We start from the raw sequence: 19,311 nt of genomic DNA, 5'->3' as shown, positions 1-19,311 counted from the left end.
ATGGAATATTCCCTGCTATGGACATGTCATTTATTTGACCATGCCCTTATTAATAGGTCATCTCTTGTTTGCTGTAACCTGCTAAAAACTGTAGCACTTAATATCCTTGTAGAGATGTCCCTCTGTGCTTTGGTGCTCTGATTTCTGCAGGCATGGAAATGCTGGAGAGAGGGCTATGTGTATGTCTAATTTTAATACATGCTGCCATATTGCTTCCTAAAAAGGCTAGAGTTCCTGTTTCCCTACCAGCAATGTTTGAGAGTGTCCTCACCCTACACTGTCACCTCTAATAGTTGTGATATCTCATCTTGGGCTTGACTGGATATAAAGTTATATAGCATTGTTTTCAATCTCTGTGGCCAGTAGGGAACATCCATGTCTGTTTGGACATTATACTGGCTATTCGTTTTTGAGATTTTGTGCGCTGCTCATCTTTTGCCTGGTTGGTTGTTAGCCTTTGGGTTTTTCCCCTTGGTTAGTCTATAAGAGCTGTTTATCTAGAATAGATATCAATCCTTTGTCATCTATGTCACAAATATTTGGACAAGCTATATTTGTTGGCTTTGTTTACCAGCCAGTTCACTGAAGGATTATAGCAGCATACTGAGTTTTATTAGCTCAAAAACAACCTAATTAGTCTGATATGTTAACCATCATTTTGGAAAGGTCCATAAGTGAAATATCGTATTGATGGGTTATGATACAACCTACTCGTTGAAGTATGTGGTAGCTCACTACATCAGCTGGATTTTCTGTCACTTAAGCTTTTCAGATATTCTTCAAGCAGCAGGGAGGAGTACTCAAATCTGTGTCTGATGCATAGGAAAACAGTCTGATCTCTGAGCAGCTATAATGCGCTCAGCTGATCTCGGGTCCTTACGGAAATGGAGTCCTTAAAGTCTGTATCGTTCTTTTTTAGAAATCACACCATCCTCAAAGCCTCATCCACCTGTTGTGGGCAAAGTGACTCATCACAGCATCGAGTTATACTGGGATCTGGAAAAGCGAGTGAAACGGCAAGGACCTCAGGAGCAGTGGTTCAGGTTCTCAATTGAAGAAGAAGACCCCAAAATGCACACTTACGGTATCATTTATACGTAGGTGCAATGTTGAATTGCTTAACATTTTGCTTTGATTTCCTGATGCGCTGGAATGGTTTTTATTGTCTTTAAAAAGACTCATTCTTAAATGAAAGAAAAGAATGAGCTGGCATCATCTGCCAGCATGCTTTTTATGAATTAGAATTTTTGGAAAATCAGCATTAGCAGTAACTTTGAAATGAAGCCTCCTCTACCTTTGAGAGCGTCTTAGGCTCCTGCAGTATTCACATGGTATATTTTAAAACTCTAAAATGTAGAGACAGAATCAAGAGCATTTGAAATTGGAGGAGGCTGCTGTGTTTGGAGATGTGGGCTGGGGCCCCCAGGTCTACCCAGGACACCTCTGGACCTCCTGTCACCCGGCTGTTCTTGGTTAGCTGTTCTCAGGCTGTGCTGGTTTCTCGTTAGGTTTCCTCCTGTTTTCACATGGCTGGTTCCTTCACACCATGCAAATACCAGGTCAAATATTCCACCCAGGCACCCCCTCTGTCCTGACGTTGTTTGAGGTGCTCCTAACATTCGGCTCTGCTGGAATTATCTGTCCCATTGACCTGTTCATTTTGTCTCCGCACCAGTGTTTAAACTCTGCGAGGCAGAAAAGATTCCTGCTTGCTTAACACCTGATACCCCCGCTCCTAGGCAGTCTGAAGACTTGTCACACGGATTAATAAATCAATGTAACTGGGGGTAATCAAGAAGTCCTTTTTTTCTTAGCCTTCATTTCAACTCTTATTTCTTCCCTTTGACTGCTTTACCACTTGCCAAATGACTGTCTTAGGGATACCAAAAATGTGATACAAATATGGCTGTGAACTAAAGTTAATTTTGAGGGGTCCCTGGGTGGCTCAGTCGTTAGGTGTCTGCCTTCGGCTCAGGTCATGAGTCCAGGGTCCTGGGATCGAGCCCCGCACCCGGCTACCTGCTTAGTGGGAAGCCTTCTTCTCCCTCTCCCACTCCCCCTGCTTGTGTTCCCTCTCTTCGCTGTCTCTCTGTTAAATAAATAAATAAATAAATAATCTTTAAAATAAAAACAAAATGAATTTTGAGACAATCATAGATTCCTATCAGGCAGTAGAAAGAGATAATAGAGATCTTGTGTATATCTTGCCCATGTCCCCAGGGCTAACGTTACGGGATGCCACAGGGCAGCCTCGCAGTCAGGAGACTGGTGTTGATGTGGTCAAGGCCCAGAGCATTTCCAGCAGTTTGCTAGCTTTTTCTCAAGGTGGCATCGAGATGATGTTGAGGGCATTAACAGAGGCTTTCACTCTTCCCTGAATGATGACAACCCTGATATTTAATGAATGAAAGAGGAGTGTCAAGGGGGTTGGTTGGTTGGTGGGTTTTTTTTTTTTTTTTAAGATACAAACAAACAAAAAACCCCAAAACAACAACAAAACCAAATGCATTTCTCTGAAATGTAGTTACCATCTGCAAATAATTTTGGCCCCACGACTCAAAAATGGTATTTTAATGAGGTCATGCCGTGTTATTCTCTATTAGGTAATTTCCATCTGAAATCTGAAAGCATGAATTAGGATATTAGAAGTAGGAGTATGGAGAAGGGAAGAAACATCCTTTCTTTCCCGGGCGCCCCTGGCACACACGCTGCTCTCGGGCACGTCAGGTGGGGCCGTGCTTGATGCTCCTTCCTCTTCCTTCTCCCTTCTCGGCCCGCAGCCAGGCGGACCGCCCCCCGCCCCGCTGGAGCTCAGCCACGCACTGGCCTCCAGCCTGGGGCATCTGTCGCGGCTGTCGCACGTTCCCCAGAGACATGAGTGCTGTCAGGCTTGGGGGGCGGTCCGCCCGGAGGAGGGCCTGGCATCCTGGAGCTGGCAGCAAGACCTGCCGACTGCCACCCCCAAGCTTGCCTGCCCCCGGAGAATTGACGGCAGAAGTTGCCACTAGGTGGCAGAATGAGACTGTGTTAATCTTGACCTCTTCCGCTTCCTTCCACCACTTTCTCTAGGTATCCTGAAGACTAGCAAGGCCTTACTTTGAAAAAGCGGTTTCCGAATATCTGACCTTGGAATTACGGATTTAAGAACTTCCTTTTGCCTTGTCCGTTTCTGTCTGTGTTCACCGCCAGCCATCCTGAATCGGTGGTGACCTCACAGCCCCTTACCCTGTTTTGTGAGTTCTCCCTTTGCAAATGCCTCATTCTGCTTCCCCTCGTGATACCGTGGCATTTCCGCCCGACCAGGACGCAGGCTCCATCTTCTGACTAGTGTCCTGATGCATCTCCAGGTCCTGCAGCTAAGTTGCACATTTGCTGAATGAATGGGCCTTGTCCCTCTTCTCTTGTCTTCTAGCCTTCCATTCTGTCTTACTAATCATCCTTTTGTCAAATTCTCTTCAGGGAATCTCCATTTTTGGAAGTATGAAGGTCAAACTTTGCAGATGATGCCCTTCACAGTTGGCCCACAACCTGCCTACCTTGTTGTCTCTTATTTCTGAGCATGAATCCTCCAACGAGATCTGTTTACTGTCCTTTGAATAGGCCCTGACTTTTCTTGTGTGTATGTTCAGCAGTTTTTTCTGTTCAGACCAATGTCTTCCTGGCTGATCCTTTCTTCTACATGGTTAGATTCTACCTCCACTAAGAAACTCATCAATAACCTATTCTCTATCCCTCTAAATTCCTGTGACAACTGTGCATTTCATTCATGAATCATTCATGCACGATTATCTTGCATTTCGTTCAATCAGCATGTATTAAAGGGTACCTACTACGCACCAGACACTGCTCTGGATGCAGGGGATGCGCCCTGAACAAACGGACAAAAATTCCTCCCTCATGATGAGAAAAACAATAAATAAGAGATGTAAGTGAAAATACAGAGTAGGTAAATACAGATGGTGAGAAGTACCAAGGAGAAAAAGCATAGGAAAAGTTGGGGGTTTGGAGCAGAGGTAAAGAAGACTTCCCTGAGAAGGTTGCATCTGGATAAAGAAGCAACTGAGGCAGATCTGGAGCCTGGAGAGTATCTGAAAGAAGAACATTCCAGGTAGAAGAAATAGCAAGTGAAGCCCCCTTGAGATGGGACTGGGCCCAGTATGTTCCACGAACACTGAGGAGTCGAGTGAACGAGCAGAAGAGCAGCACGGGATGAGGTCAGCGAGGCAATGGGAGGCTGTCGCTGGAGTCTGGGGCGGGGGTGGGGGGGTCAGAACTGTGGCGGGAAAGCCAGCGGAGACTGCTAGGCTGAGGAGGGGCAGGGCCTGGCTGACACCTTGCTCTCTGACGGTCGTTCTGGCTGCTGAGGTGAGAACAGGCTCCATGGAAGCACAAGGCAGCGAGTACTTCTGCAGTAAGTGAGGTGGGAGGTGATGGAACAGGGCGAGCCCTAGTTGAATTTAGGATGGTTTGAAAGACAGACTTGAAGACTTTGCTGGTGGCTCAGATAGGAGATGGGAGAGAAAGAGGAGTGTCAAGGGGGTAGATCTAGATCTGCCCCTCCTGGACAGGCGGGTTTCGCTGCATTAAACCTCAACTTCAGAATCTCCATGCTTTAGGACAACAGTTTATTTCCCACGCGACATACCCCATGTGTTGGCCAGGGCTTCATTCCACGGTGTCTGTCATCCACATCCGCCCAGGCTGACGGAGCAGCCTCCGCCTGGAGGTTGCCAGTCACTGTGGCCATGGGCAGAGGGCCAGGGCACACTGTTTCTAGAAGCTTCCATCCAGAATGACCCATTTCACTCCTGCTTCTGGTTCCTTGCTCAAAGCAAGTCCTACGGCCATGTCTGAGTTCGACAGGGCAGGGGTAACAGGACCCTTGGGGGAGGGCACCAAATATTTGGGACCAATAATCTAGTCTTCCACAGGCGGCACCAGCAGATTGGGCCTGAGCATCTCCAATAACAAAGATGCGAAGATGGGGGGTGCGGAGAGGAGCAGAAGCTCAGTTGGGGCATCAGCTGGAGGCCGAGTGGAGATGTCAAGGAGCAGCAGCTGGGGAAGATCGGCCTAGGGGAGGGTCCCCAGCTCTTGCTGGACTGGATTGGAACTGGGGGGGGAGCATAGAGAGAGAGGGCAAGTCTGGCAACCGAGTCCTTCGGCGTTCCCGTATTGGGTTTCTTATGTCCCATGTTTGCTCAGCTGCTGCGTCAAATACTTGCTTATCGACTGACGACAAAAATACAGGCAAGCCCTAGACTTTCATGTGTTCTCCTCTATTGTGGAAAAGTCCCAAGACTGTTTTACTCGTTTAGGTACCACGCATGGGCCGTGGGAAGTTGCGCTTCTCCACGAGCTTCCCGAACGGCTTCCATTTGTCTCCCCACAGCTGGGCTGTGATCATTGCGGAGTACCGCGGCGGACAGCTGTGTCCCGGGGCCCCTGTGTGTGTCTGGTACTCTCCTCGGGGTCCTCTCGATTGAAGGGAGAGTCTCTAGGCTTCCCTAAATGTGCCCAGTGACTTCCGTTTTCTAAACAGTTGTGTAATTCCTCTTTCCAGGGGTGATGAAGGTGCTGCTTGCTTCAGCGTGAACTTAGGATATTTAGCAACGTTGGATTTTACTGGGGGCACTTTTGATTTTATTTTGGTTGGAAACTATGTTAAGTATTTGACACCTGACATTGAATTCCATCGAAGCTTGGATATTGTATTCAATTTTCGCTCCTAAAGATCTTTTCAGATGCCACAAATTCTGGGCTCCCTTTCTAGGATTCCCATATCTATAGATATGGATGTATGCTCACCTAGTGAGGGAATCCAGCTACTCTTTTTTTTTTTTTTAAAAGGTTTTATTTATTTATGAGAGAGAGTGAGAAAGAGAGAGAGCGTGCACACACAAGCAGGAGTAGCTCCAGAAGGAGAGGGAGAAGCAGACTCCCTGCTGAGCAGGGAGCCCAATGCCAGGCTTGATTGCAGGACCCTGGGATCATGACCTGAGCCAAAGGCAGACGCTTCACCCAGTGAGCCACCCAGGTGCCCCAAAATCCACCTATTCTTGAGACCACTTTGCGCAGGTGGATGTATTTTAGATGATGATAATGACTTTTAAAGCCATGCAGTTTTTATGAGTATTTATCTTGGTTTTAGAACTTTCACTTTTATGGTAAATATATTTGTATCAACTCTTAACCCTTCTGTTTTCTTGGTTTCTTAATTCAGATGTTTTTCTTAATGCCACTGGTATCATTTCTTCATTGTCTTTGTTGTAGTTTCTTTGTTGGGGACGTGATGTATCAGTTATCTCTTGCTGCATAACAAACCACCCCCAAACTTAGTAGTTTTGCTTAAAGCAAAAAAAAAAAAAAATCCTGTGTTTGCTCATGATTCTGCGATTGGGGCAGGGTGGGAAGGGACGGATGCGTGACTTGTCCTTTGCACTCAGGGCACTCCCCGTCTAGTGTGGGAGACTGATAAGAGCCAAGATGGGGTCATACTGGAAGTAGACAGAATTCACACCTTGCTTCCACCTGCTTTTAGTGACTTTCAGGGCGTGCTGATTTGATCCCCTGGGGTCCTCATCATGCGTGTCTCCTCCCACATAGGGGATACTCAACAAAGCACGTTGTAGAAGGTCTGGAACCACGAACACTGTACAGATTCCGACTGAAGGTCACCAGCCCCTCTGGAGAATACGAGTACAGCCCAGTGGTCTCCGTATCTACCACCAGTGAGTATACAACCACTGTCCTCCTTTATCTAAAGATAAATGAAGACAACGAGCCATATAGAGGTAAAAATATCTTGCCTTTTGCTCGGCCTTACTGGAAGCAGAAACTTTCATTTTTTAAAAAAGATTTTATTTATTTTAGAGAGAGAGAGTGCATGAGTGGGGAGGGGAGGGAGAAACAGGCTCCCTGCTGAGCACAGAGCCTGACCTGGGGCTTGATCCTGGGACCCTGAGATCACAACCTGAGCTGAAGGCAGACGCTTAACCGAGTGAACCACTCAGGCTCTTCCATTTTTAAAGACTGTGCTGATACTGTTCCCTGGCCAGGCCAGGCCACAGCAGGAGGGAAGTCTGTGCTTTAACAAACGGGCAGAGCTGTTCTGGGGCCAGCACCGCCCTGGGAGTGCACATTCAGGACTAAAAGTACAGAAGGGTGGAGTCGCCTTTCTTGGGAAGTGGGCCGGGGCGTGTGGGCTGAGAAACCGTCTGCCTGTTGGGGTGTGCCTCAGGTGACAAGGTCTGCAGAGCATTTTGTCCCTTTTGAACAACCTCAGTTTTATGTCTTGACACACAAATCGGATTCCCAGGGAGGCTGTGAGTAAGGAAGAACGAACAGTGTGAGTGACACACAAACACACAGGCGGGGCGAGGGGCCGGCGGCCTCTGACCTGCGTGTCCTTCTCCCAGGTCCCATCTGAGGGTGCAGATATTTTCTGTGATTGGTATTTTAAAACGTTTCAAAGATGTGTGCGTATCTAGGATGTGGTAAAGATTAAAATGGTCAGAAATGTTCTTCATGGCCCGCTTGCTGAAAACACACGTCTTGTTTTCAGTTGCACAACAAAAATCTTCCTCTTGTGAGTAAAAGTGATTTTAAAGTTTTAATCAATATTGCATATGGCGTATGTGGGTGTACACACACATATACATATATAAGTAAAACATAGTTTTCCTTCTGTGGCTTTCACTTGTGTCCTTTATGCATTTATTTGGAGAGTTCTTTTTAGATTTAAATTCAATTATCCAACTTATAGTACATCATTAGTTTCAGATGCAGTGTTCAGTAACTGATCAGTTGCGTAGGACACCCAGTGCTCATCATATCACGTGCCCTCCTTAATGCCCATCACCTAGTTACTCCATCCCCCCCACCTACCTCCCGTCCAGCAACCCTCAGTTTGTTTCCTAGAGTTAAGAGTCTCTCAAGGTTTTTCTTATTTGGAGAGATTTTTATGTGGATTAAAGATGATTGAGGTTTTGAGTTAGCCTATCATCTCTTCGTTTGCAAACAAGGCACTAGGGAGTCGGGTCTTAGTTTGGCAAACTGAGAATTCGGTGACAGCTGAGAGGGGTGTACCTTCCCCAAGGTGCTCCGCTCGCTGCGAAGACACATAATTTCAGAGGAGAGTTTCCAAGTGCAACGGTCAGTTACAGAGACGCAGGTCAGGAAAGAGGGCTTGTCCTTCATGTGGTGACCATGAAAGCATTTCCTTCCTATAGGAGCTCCGGAGCTCTGGAGCTTTTAGGGGAAAGAAAAGGCAGAGCCGCTGAGTGTGGGTTGGTTTCCTCTGTGTTGAGGGCAGGCACAGAGAAGGGAGGAGCAGGGGCAGGAGAAAAGTTGGCAAAGGGGAACCTATTGTTTGAATAGAGACTCTCTAGGGGACACTGGGCCAGTGTGCTCCCTCCTGTCCTGCTGTCCCCAGCCAGCCACAGGCCACGCCCGCACTCCTCTGCCTTTGCCCCTTCTCTCTGGAGCACCCCCTCCTCGGAGCCCTCCTTCCTGGCGCCCCCTCGGCTCCTCTGTCTGCTGAGCCACTCGCCAGGCAGAGCTCCGCTCAGGGGCGGTTCCTTGTGTTTGCCCCAGTACCCGGCTGGGTATCACCTCCGATAACAGCCAGTGCATCTTATTACGTGTATTTTTTCATCTTCGTCTCGCACCGACTTGCGTGCTTCCGAAGTGGAGGATGTGATGAATCGGTCATGTCTGGTGTAGAAGATAAAGGTAAATGGATGGACAGACGGTGAATGGAAAGGCCCAGAGGCAGAATTAGGATGAGGAGGGAAACACTGATTTTCTCAGCTCGCACTCCCGTCTGTGGGGAGATGGACGTGTGTCCCAGGGGCTGGGGAGGGTCCCCCTGCACCTGCACGGTGAGGGCGAACAGGATGCAGAAGCAGCCACGGTGAGCCTCAGCTTGCCCCTGGCATCTTTCCTGCTGCCGTATTCACGCCCGGACAGGGGCTGCGGGACCTTCCGGCCAGAGCTGACGTGTTGGGCGGGGGGGCGGGGGGGTTGCCTACCGTTTGGAGCTCTTCGGGAAGGCAGAAACCGTGGTAGCTTTCTTTTTTAATTTTTTTATTGTTATGTTAATCCCCATACATTACATCATTAGTTTTAGATGTAGTGTTCCATGATTCATTGTTTGTGCATAACACCCGGTGCTCCATGCAGAACGTGCCCTCCTCAATACCCATCACCAGGCTAACCCATCCTCCCACCCCCCTCCCCTCTAGAACCCTCAGTTTGTTTTTCAGAGTCCATCGTCTCTCATGGTTCTTCTCCCCCTCCGATTTCCCCCCCTTCATTCTTCCCCTCCTGCTACATTCTTCTTCTTCTTTTTTTCTTTCTTAACATATATTGCATTATTTGTTTCAGAGGTAGATCTGAGATTTAACAGTCTTGCACACCATGGTAGCTTTCTAGCAGCTGACAAGGATTGTGCTGCCTTCCTGCTGAGCTGGCTTCCGAGAGGGAGCCACGGAGACCTGGTCCGGGGGCCCAGGGCATTTGTGACTGCAGTCCGTGGCTTCCGTGGGTCACTAGGCCAGACCTCCTGCAGGGACCAGGGTGTGATGGAGACGTGGTTCCTGGTGATGACCCGCGAACCGGGCTTCCTGCGAGTTTCGTGGTCTGGTCACAGTGCTGTGCTGCGGAAGAGACAGACTCTCAGCCTCAGGGGGCTCTCCCGGGTGGCAAGGGTCCCTCTTCCTGATGGTTGCTGCTCCCTTATGCTATTATTAGATTTATAATATCCAAAGCAGACTCCCTCAAGGAGGTAGATCATGCTAAACAAAGAATTAAAAATGGGCATATTTTCCAAAACAAGTAAAAAATGCTTCTGTGGGTTGATCATTTGCATTCAGTTTGAAAGTGTTTTTAATGAATCACGAAAGCATGTACTTTGTTTGAATAAAGGATGCTCAGCCTTTTTTTTTTTTTTTTTAATTCCAGGTAAAGTACATGAGTCTCTTGCTTAAATGAGGCATACAATTTTAATCAGTTGGGCCCTTAAAAAGAGACAAGCAGCTGCTGCTTGTTAATTGGCAAATCTCTCCTCCAATGAGCTCATCATTTATTCACTGCTTCTAACAGAGACCTGAATTCCACCCAGAAAGGTGTTAACTGCCACATTATAATATCTGTGGGCACATCTGCCACTAAATGACCCTCTTACAGACCATGGGGATGGCTTTCCCCTCCTGGGTGTCCCCTCCCCTGGCCCTACCTGATGAGTTCCATCCAGTGGGGATGCAAGGGCAGGCACTCCTGGACATCCTCCCCACGGGCAGCACCGATTCAGTATTTGTTGTTGCAACACTCAGGGTAAACATTAGCCAAACAAACCCACAGAGGCAAAGCCTGCCTTTTTTGTATTCAATTGCACTTGATGGCAGTCCCCTGGGCCAGGCCCACCAGTCTTCGAGGATTCATGGGTAGGAGGAGTGGAACGTTTGGCTCACCCTGGAATTTCCTCTCTCTGTGACTCCTGCCTATAGTGGGAGGGAGAAAGGACTTCTCTGCTCTGCTCTGCGAAGAGGAGCCTTTTCATTGTTCCTCTGTCTGATTCACATAAACGGAGACCTTTGTGTGCCTTGGTTGATCCATGTCTGGTCTGGTGCTAATCCTCAGTACCTCATTGCCTTCCTGGCAGTGGTCTGAGAGGGGTTAATGAGTTAATGCTGAGAAAGAGCGTTTATGCCCCGAATGATACTTATTGCTTCCTTTTGCAGAAACTCTGCAAACAAGGAATAGATTAACCATTGTGCTGTGTTCCTTCCCTTCCGTGAGATGTCCTTTTGTTTTCAGATTAAGTTATGAGGGCATTGATTACCTTTGCAGAAGCTGGAATAGGGCAATGCATTCATTTAAATTATGTCCTACTATCAAAATACCCCGGTCTTTGCTGCGCATAGTCCTTAAGCCTCTAAGCACAAAATGAACTTATTTCACTTTCCAATATTTGCAAGCTGCAGAGCTTCCTGGGTAGGATGCGGCAGGAAGCGCCCCCCACTGGGAGGGCTGGACTGGTTAGGTAGGACAGATGATGTGCGTTGGAGGTGGGTCGGCGCAGAGATACGCGGGGATACTGCATGTGCCTTTAGAACGTTCTTTAAAGTCTTAAGAAATTAGCACTTTTCTGAAGCTTTTAGGCTTTAGTGTCCCCTTTCATTTAACACTTTGTGCAGGGGGATCATATTTGTTTATTTAAGCAGTTTGCTTATTTTCCAAGTGTAATAAGGTTGGAAGCACAGAACGGATTGGTCAGCCACCTCGGCATGTATTAAAACACCCCAGGAAGGAGCGTGGCGTCACGAAAGACTCGGTGTGAGCTCTGCTCACTCAGCCTTCCCGGCTCTCAGTTTTGTGGTCTGAAGAACCGAAAAAGCATTGGGTCGAGTCCTAGATAGAGCTTAGTTAATAAGACTTGAGTTAGGATGCCATATTTTAAAATTGAGTAGAAATAGGATGAGCTTCCTATGTCCTTCTAGATGATTCTATGCAAATTAGTTGTTGTATTTTTAGTGGCAATTGAAGTTTGAGAGTCACAAGAGGGGGCTGTTTGGTGGGATATACCACCACTATCCCACTCTTCCCTCCCTTCTGGGAAGTGAGAAGGGAGGGAAACTTTCCATGGGTTTAGTTTGTCCACTAAAGTAGGGATGCGTCACCCAATAGATCATTTTAAGTCCATACTATTCTAGCCCAGGGTTTCCCAGTCTTGGCACTTTTGACATTTGAGGGCTGGATAATTCTCATCGTGTATACTGTAGGATGTTTATCAACATCCCTGGCCTCTACCCACTAGACTCCAGTAGCATGAACCCTTAAGGTGTGACAACCAAAAAAGTCTCCAGGCTTTACCAAATGTCCTCTTAGTGGTGGTGGTGGTGTTGGGGCAGGGGGTATACAAAACCCTGCTCCCTTCCATAGCCCCCCAGTGGAACCACCAGGCTAGGCATGATCTGTCCTCGGAAGGCCAGGGAAAGCGGTGGGCCTTGCCCTCTGACAGTTTATCGTGATACTTTTATTTGAAGCTTTTGGTCTAAAAATATGTGTGGAATGATGAAAAGGAAGTACAGTGTGGCTAAAAAATCTTTAGGAGATTGGCAAGCACTAGCAGACAAAATTGTTATTTCAAAAACAGTTTTCACTTGGCTTAAATTTATTTTTTTACCAGAAGAAGAAGGGTATCAGCTAGAGGTCATTCTGCTAGTGATCACTACATTCTTCTGTCCCCCGGTTTCCTGGTTTATAATTTGCCCAGCTAAAATCCTCCAAGGAAACAAGTAGAAAAGTGGCTCCAGGGCCCAGGAGTTTTTCCTAGCGTATCTACCTGACCCAGATGGGTACTGAGTTTATAATCCCCAGTTCCAGTCAGCTCCAAGGTCTCGTCCCAGAGAGTTTTTCTACCATAGGTGCAGGAACAGGGAATTTCACTCCCCACCTGGGGGCGCTGGCCAGGGGATCTCTGGAGGCCAGCCTGGAAGAGGGCGGTGAGGGGTAGGTGAGCCCCAGGACGCAGTCTCGGGGGCAAAGTGGGAGGACAGGGTAGGAGATGGGTGTTTTCTTTCAGGGTTTAAGATGATGATAGGTTGGAAGCAGGTGCTATGGTGTAAATGGCAAAGGTGAGGAACATGCTTGATTTGTTCTCCCTGGGACCCTCAGCGTCGAGACTGGGCATGTGAGTTACTCAGTAAACATTTGTTGAGTGAATGGAAGAGACCCACTCAGGTAGGTACGCTCAGCTTGTGAGGGGCTGGGCCTGGGAACGGTGGGGATAAGGACAGCAACCACTGCCCTTCCCACCGCCTCACAGCAGACCCGGGCATTTAGGACATGCCAGGTGCTCTGCTAAGTGCTTCACGTGTGTTCCATTTACGCTGAATCATTCAAACGATTAGAAACTCACAGAATGTGAAGCAAGCCCTGAAAGACGGGCTTCTTTCACTTGGCACTTTATTGTCACACTCTGCTCCTTTCTGCCCTTCCTGTTCTCCTCCTTGAGGAGCTAAGGTCCCCCCCCCCCCGCACAAAGGGACGCCCTCCCTTCTGCCCCATGTCCCCTTGTTCCTGGAGTACCTTGCAGCTCCTCCTTGCTCTTCTCTGCCTGGCAGGCTCTCCCCCATAATCAGGCTTTCTCACGGCGTTCCCCCTCTGTGAATGAGCTCCTCCTGCCCCCCACCCCCCGAAGCTCCGGGAGACAAGGCCAACATGAATGTTATCTTCCTGGGAAGCACTGAAATTTTGTATGTCAAATGTTACAACAATTTATTTTTGTCATTTGTTCAAGTAGTTTAGTGACTGGCAAACAAAACCAGCGTGTTGCGACGATGGTGGGGCCTTTCCTTGCTTGTAAGAGACATTTAGTAAGTCTTAGGAAATCTGGAAGGATTATTTTCACCTATCAAAATACTATTCGCAAAGCAGTACTTTTATAACTTGAGAATATCCCAAGTCCTGAGGACAATCTGAATGTTCTTAAGATATGGAAACAAGGTCTTTCTCAGTGAGAGAAGTGGAATAGGAAATGTAAGCTATACTTCTCTGAATGGCCAAGTGCCTTCTTGGAGGGGAGCATGAACACCTACTCAAGGCTGTGGGAGGTGCGTAGCCAGAATGAATCTTCTTTCATTCGACTTCGGATGACCGTTTTCCATCTTCTTTCTTCAGGAGAACCCATAAGTAGTGAGCACTTTCACCGAGCTGTCAATGTGAATGATGAAGATTTGCTGGTTCGAATACTTCAAGGAGGGTGAGAGAGCCCTGCCTTAAAGTTTAAAAATTTTTAACGCCCAGCAAGTGCATGGAATTGCACTTATTTTATTTCCCCCCAATTTTCCATGCCTTTGAAATTGCTCCAAAATAGATCTCCAGTGACTGGTGTGAGTCCAGCACAGTCAGCAAAGATGACCTTTAGCCCTGTGCAAATGCTAGATTTTGTAATTATCTAATGAAAATTGAAAATGAAAAGTAGAAATCTGGGTATCCTATTCCCAGAAATAATTTCTGACTCTTGTTTATATGCCATAGCGTTTAGGCAAATTTCACCCCCAGGTGCCCGCAGCTATCTAAGGAATCATTAAATCAGCGTTTTCTGATTCAAAAGGTTGGTAAAACACTAGAAGAACAGTAGCAAATACATTTGCTGCCGTGGGATATTTGAAGCTGCCTCCTAATGCAAAGTAAACGATGTTACTTAGATTCTTCTTGACTCGGTAGTTTTGAGTAGCTTAGAAGACCAGTCCTTTTGCGAATAGGGCTCATAAGTTGGAGGAGAGAAGGATCCTACAAAAAGCCAGCGCTTCTAAGCTGGTATTTAAGAGCTCTGCTTTCTTCCTCCAGTTGCATCAGGGGAGAAATGCAGGCCTCCCCCAGTCCAGGCTCACAGCGGAGCGGAGTGTCTACACTCCTGTGTCCTCTGCTATAGAAGGGGGCGGGGCTCGTCCCAGTGTTTTATCTGCTCACATCATGGTTTTGAGTTGAAGGGAGGGCCTGTTTTAAGCGAAACTACAGCAGTTTCTCTCCTTGTGAATTTGGATCCTTGAAAAATATTAGGCAGGGCCGTTTAAGACAAGAGAAACTTAATGGCCCAGAAGAAATTGGAATTTTCGGGAAAATGAATCATTTTAGCCACCTGTGTCCTGCAAGAGACCTCAGCTGTGAATCTACTGGGAGCCATGCCGAGCATGTTAATCTCTTTTCTCTGTGTTTTTCCCCAAGAAATGTTAAGGTTGATGTTCCCAATAAGTTTGGCTTTACTGCTCTGATGGTCGCGGCCCAGAAAGGCTACACCAGGTAGGCCTCCTCCTTTCTTATCTCTAAGTGGCTGAACCTTCCACTTCGCCCAGAGGCTCCGGTCAGAGCACGGATGGGAGGGGAAAAGGTGTGTGTGCAGGAGGGCCCCTTCTTCTCGCTTTCCGAAACTGTACCACGTACGGGCTGCACAAAAACTCGGCTGTTTGAATCCTGAAGTTCTATACCATGCGGCAGAGAATGTAAAAATATATAATCCTATGGTGAGGAAGAGAGGTAGCCACTTAATTATATTTTGCAATATATTTTATATGTCCCATAAATAAAATATATTTAAAATATAAATATTTTATATTTAAAAAGGGGGGAAGGATATTAATTCTGGAAAACAAACTTCCCTGAGAGGTTGCTAAGATATAATTTTCACGGATATGATTATCTCTATGCCACAAAGAAGCATACACACTAATGGCTTATTTTACAATCATATTTAATACTAAAGTGCCATTTTGAAAAAAAAAGATGTATATCTTATTAAATGCTGCCATTTGGAAATATATTAAAATGGTCATTAAGGTGACAGTGAATTAGCTCAACAGAACAATGTGTTTTGTGTGGTATATTTTGTTTTCAATGAATAATTCATATGAGGGAGAAGGCCCCCCCCCCTTTTTTTGATGTTGAAGAGGTAGTTTTCTGGTTTAATAATGTCCTGTCTTTGAAGCCAGCTGCCCTCTGAAGGCAGAAAAGAAAGTGTGGAGATGTGTCTTCAATATGGTGCTGTGCATCATTCCCGCATTATTGTGGGTTCCTACCCCTCAAAGCTGTGTATCCAAGTTACCTTCCAATTTGTTTCCTTCAGGCTTGTGAAAATCCTCATCTCTAATGGCACGGATGTGAATCTGAAGAACGGAAGTGGCAAGGACAGGTGGGTGGTGGGACATGCTCCAAAATGTTCCCAGACTTTGGTTACCAGACTTGGGCCCAGATGGTTTTTGATTTAATCCAAATATTTGCAGCAGCTTCTTTTGACAGGACTGTATCCCAAAGGAAAGATGTCGATGAACAAAGCCTGGCTTATTCATTTGTTCACTTATTCCTTCATTCCACAGGAATGGAGTGGGCTATACTTTCTACAGCATCCACTTGCCCTAGCTCAGTGCCCGGCACATGCTAGGTGCTCTGTGACTGGGAGCCATCACCAGCGCCGTGCTGGGCATTGGGCTGTGTCTGTGAGACTTGGGGCCCCCGCCAGGGCTCTTCTTACACTTGGCCTAACTCTCTTAACTAAGACTCTTAGGTGTTCCCAAAGAAGCACACAACAGTCACAATCAAAGCTACAACCCCAAGATCTTCCCTGCAGTGAAAGCATGGAGTGCAGCACAGGAGAAATTGACAAAAAGAGCATGATAGTTGGAAACCTATATTCAGACAGATGAAGGAATGCTCTACAAAGACTTAAAAATAATCAGTATTCTAGTATTAGGTTTAATTAACTGATTCGTTCTAATCAACCAGGATTTGTTGAATGGCTACCGCATGCCAGGCTCTGTGCTTGGTGCTTGGGTAGAACAACACAGAAAATGCAGGGGTTTTGCTCCAGGAGCTTAGAATCACATGGTACATACAGCTCAAAGGTGTGCACCCTGCAAACTAGTATCTAAACAGTAGCTACAAAAACACAGGTCACTTTTGGTGGGCCACAAGGAAAGTGTACATTTCTGAGCTCAGAAAGCCTACCTGCTACACCCTCTGAACACACACAGTAATAGATTTTAAATAACATTACAAAAAATCATTTAAAAGTTTGAGGCGTCTGGGTGGCTCAGTCGGTTCAGTGTCTGCCTTCGGCTCAGGTCATGATCCCAGGGTCCTGGGATGAAGCCACGAGCGTGTTGGGGCTCCCCACTTGTGCTCTCGCTCTCAAATAAATAAAAATCTTAAAAAAATCATTTAACAATTTAAAAGGGAGTTTTCCATGTAACTCTTAGGTTAATTTGGAGTTAAGCCATCAACTCAAGAAGTTTGAAAAAGAATAATACCAACTTAAAAAGGACAAAGAAAATAACCTTGGGTAGGAAAGAGGAAAGAATTAAAAGAAATTGATTAGAAAATAGGAAGATTGTTGAAACATATAAGAACAAAAGATGTAAGAGCTGCTTAAAAAAAAAGCTTATACAATAAAATGGACCAATTGCTTATAAATCTAAGAAGAAAAAATCAGAATTTAGAAATGCTACATGGCCGTGGCTGTAGAGAAAATCTTTTGGAAATTTAAGAAGAAAAAAATAGACTTTTGGAAGGGTACATAACAGTGGTGATAGAGGAAATCTAAATGTAAAAAGAAAATGGTGTGCTGTGTCTATGCTAATAGATGTGATAATTTCACTGAAATTATCTTTTCGATGGTACGTTTTCTGGGGACATGTAAATCTTCACAAAAAGACACAAAATCTAAAACAACCAATATCCATGCAAGAAGTTAGAAAACTTATTAAGGGATTATCTATGAAATAGACTCTGTGGCTTAACTGTTGTGCCCATGAGCTTGTGAGGATTGTAGGTTAGGATTGTAGATAACTTATTTAACAGAGGGATAGTTGGAATATCCCAGAGGATAACCTTACTGCTGAAGTCTGAGAGAGAAAGAAATCTCTTCATATGTTTATATGCGTACAGGTATTTATGTCTCTTCCATCCTAACTTGGAGGATCATGCAGGACGGTAAGGATGTCTAGACTAGGAAATTTCTTAATGCTTCCCATTAGTAGACCAAAGGTGAAAACCTCTGTATGTGTAGATGCAAAACAAAAATTGGGTGAACTCAGCACCTTTTATTAGTTAAAATATCTTACTCTTTTAAAGTACAGGATGCTTTCAGTCCTGGTAACAGCGTCTGGTGCATAGGAGGACTAACCTCTGCTGATGGAGTGAATCCTTTGATTGCATCCTAAAAGCTTGTTTATCATTTCAGATGATCAGCCAGTATCATTCCTAGTATTGACAGATTCCTTTTAAAAGTTAGTAGTGAAGTCCATAGGAGTGATTGAGAACCAGATAGTTCGATGTCAAATCCAGATTCCCCTGTGGTCAGGGTGTATGACCTTGGGCAGGTCACTTAACCTCTGTGGGCCTCAATTTCCCCATCTACAAGATAGGGATAATAGAAGTACTTGTAGAATTGTGAATGTTTAACGAGTTAATACAAGAAAAGTGAGTAAAACAGTGCCTGGCATATGGTAACTCCACATTATATTTTGTTATTTCATGATTGGTATTTTGGAGTGCTGGTCAACCTGGTGAGAGATGAAATGGGAGTAAGAGGCATGGCTCCTTTCTCACAGTGCCCAAGTGAATCAGCTTTCAAATACTTGGACTTAATAAGGAGGTTTAGTAAAGTGGCTAGCTACTATTTAACAAAAAAAAAATTTTTTTTCCTTAAATAACAGCAATAATCAGTTAATAAATATAATGAGGGAAATAGAATAAATAATATCTAACAGAAATGAGAAATTTTGTATAAAAAAACCTATAAAAATTAGGTTAAAAGATTTAAAGATTTAAAAGGGACCTATACCATATGCCAGAATGGCAAGATCGAAGGCTGTAAAATTTTCAGTTTTTCCTAAATGAATATATAGATCCAGCATAGCCTCAAATGGAATTATTCTTGGGAGCCTGTCAAAATGGTTTTGTAATTTACCTGGAAGAACAAATGGATGACACCAGCTATTAACTTTGTTGAAGAGAGATGTGGAAAGACTTTTGACGGTTATTAAAATGCCTTATAAACTTATAGTAATCAATGTAGTATGAGATCGGTACAAATAATTGAAAAAAAGATGTATAGAATGAACTAGAAATAGTTCTTCATGTACGTCAGAACTTAGTACGTGATGTTGGGAGCAACACAAACTAATGAGGAAGATGTTAGGAAAGGTTATATGAAGAAAAAAAAGTTAAATTCTGGTCTTCTATAGCATGCATCAAAATAAACTCCAGATGATTTAAGAATTAAATGTAAAAGAACCATAGAAACCACAGCATATGTCTATCTGATCTTATAATGAGAAAGGCAAAATCATTGAAATAAATCACTAAGGAGAAGATTAAAAGTACATAACACATTTTTAAAAATTAATTACAAAGTTAAGGGTAGTCTGGGGAGAGATTTGCAAATATATTATAGACAAATGACTGGCATATTTAATATAGAGAAGATACACATACCTATCCCCCCAAGATACACAGTAGAAAAGAACAGTTTACACAAAGACAATTCATAGCAGAATAAATTAAAAATTTAATATGCAAAAGTGCTAGTAGTAAAAAATTAAAACCTTACTGTCCTATTGTTAATTAAAAGATGATAGTAGTGTTGGTTTAGGTGAGTAAAATGGACACTTTTAGGTGCAATCGAAAAAATTGTAAATTGACATAACCTCTCTAGAAAGCAGTGCATCTAAAGGGAGCCTTAAACATTTGCATTAAGCATCTGGCAATATGCATCAGAAGCAAGCACCTCAAACCCTGGGCAGGTGAAGG

General features: G+C 45.0%; 1 protein-coding gene across 3 annotated transcripts in view; it reads left to right on the top strand.

The window, feature by feature from the left end:
* The window catches only part of FANK1 (fibronectin type III and ankyrin repeat domains 1), a 99,079-nt gene that overhangs the window by 73,378 nt on the left and 6,390 nt on the right, over nucleotides 1–19,311 (top strand). For all 3 annotated transcript variants that reach the window (XR_004924051.2, XM_036113637.2, XM_036113634.2), the window contains 5 exons: nucleotides 920–1,097; nucleotides 6,607–6,731; nucleotides 13,684–13,765; nucleotides 14,734–14,808; nucleotides 15,629–15,694. Coding sequence is in view for 2 of the 3 variants with exons in the window: in XM_036113634.2 (XP_035969527.1) it covers nucleotides 920–1,097; nucleotides 6,607–6,731; nucleotides 13,684–13,765; nucleotides 14,734–14,808; nucleotides 15,629–15,694 (526 nt within the window). In the remaining variant the exon portion in view is untranslated. The remainder of the gene's footprint in view (nucleotides 1–919; nucleotides 1,098–6,606; nucleotides 6,732–13,683; nucleotides 13,766–14,733; nucleotides 14,809–15,628; nucleotides 15,695–19,311) is intronic.

This window comes from Halichoerus grypus, chromosome 7 (genome assembly GCF_964656455.1).
Source record: "Halichoerus grypus chromosome 7, mHalGry1.hap1.1, whole genome shotgun sequence".
Lineage (NCBI taxonomy): Eukaryota > Metazoa > Chordata > Mammalia > Carnivora > Phocidae > Halichoerus > Halichoerus grypus.
This window is presented reverse-complemented; position numbering and strand designations above follow the sequence as displayed.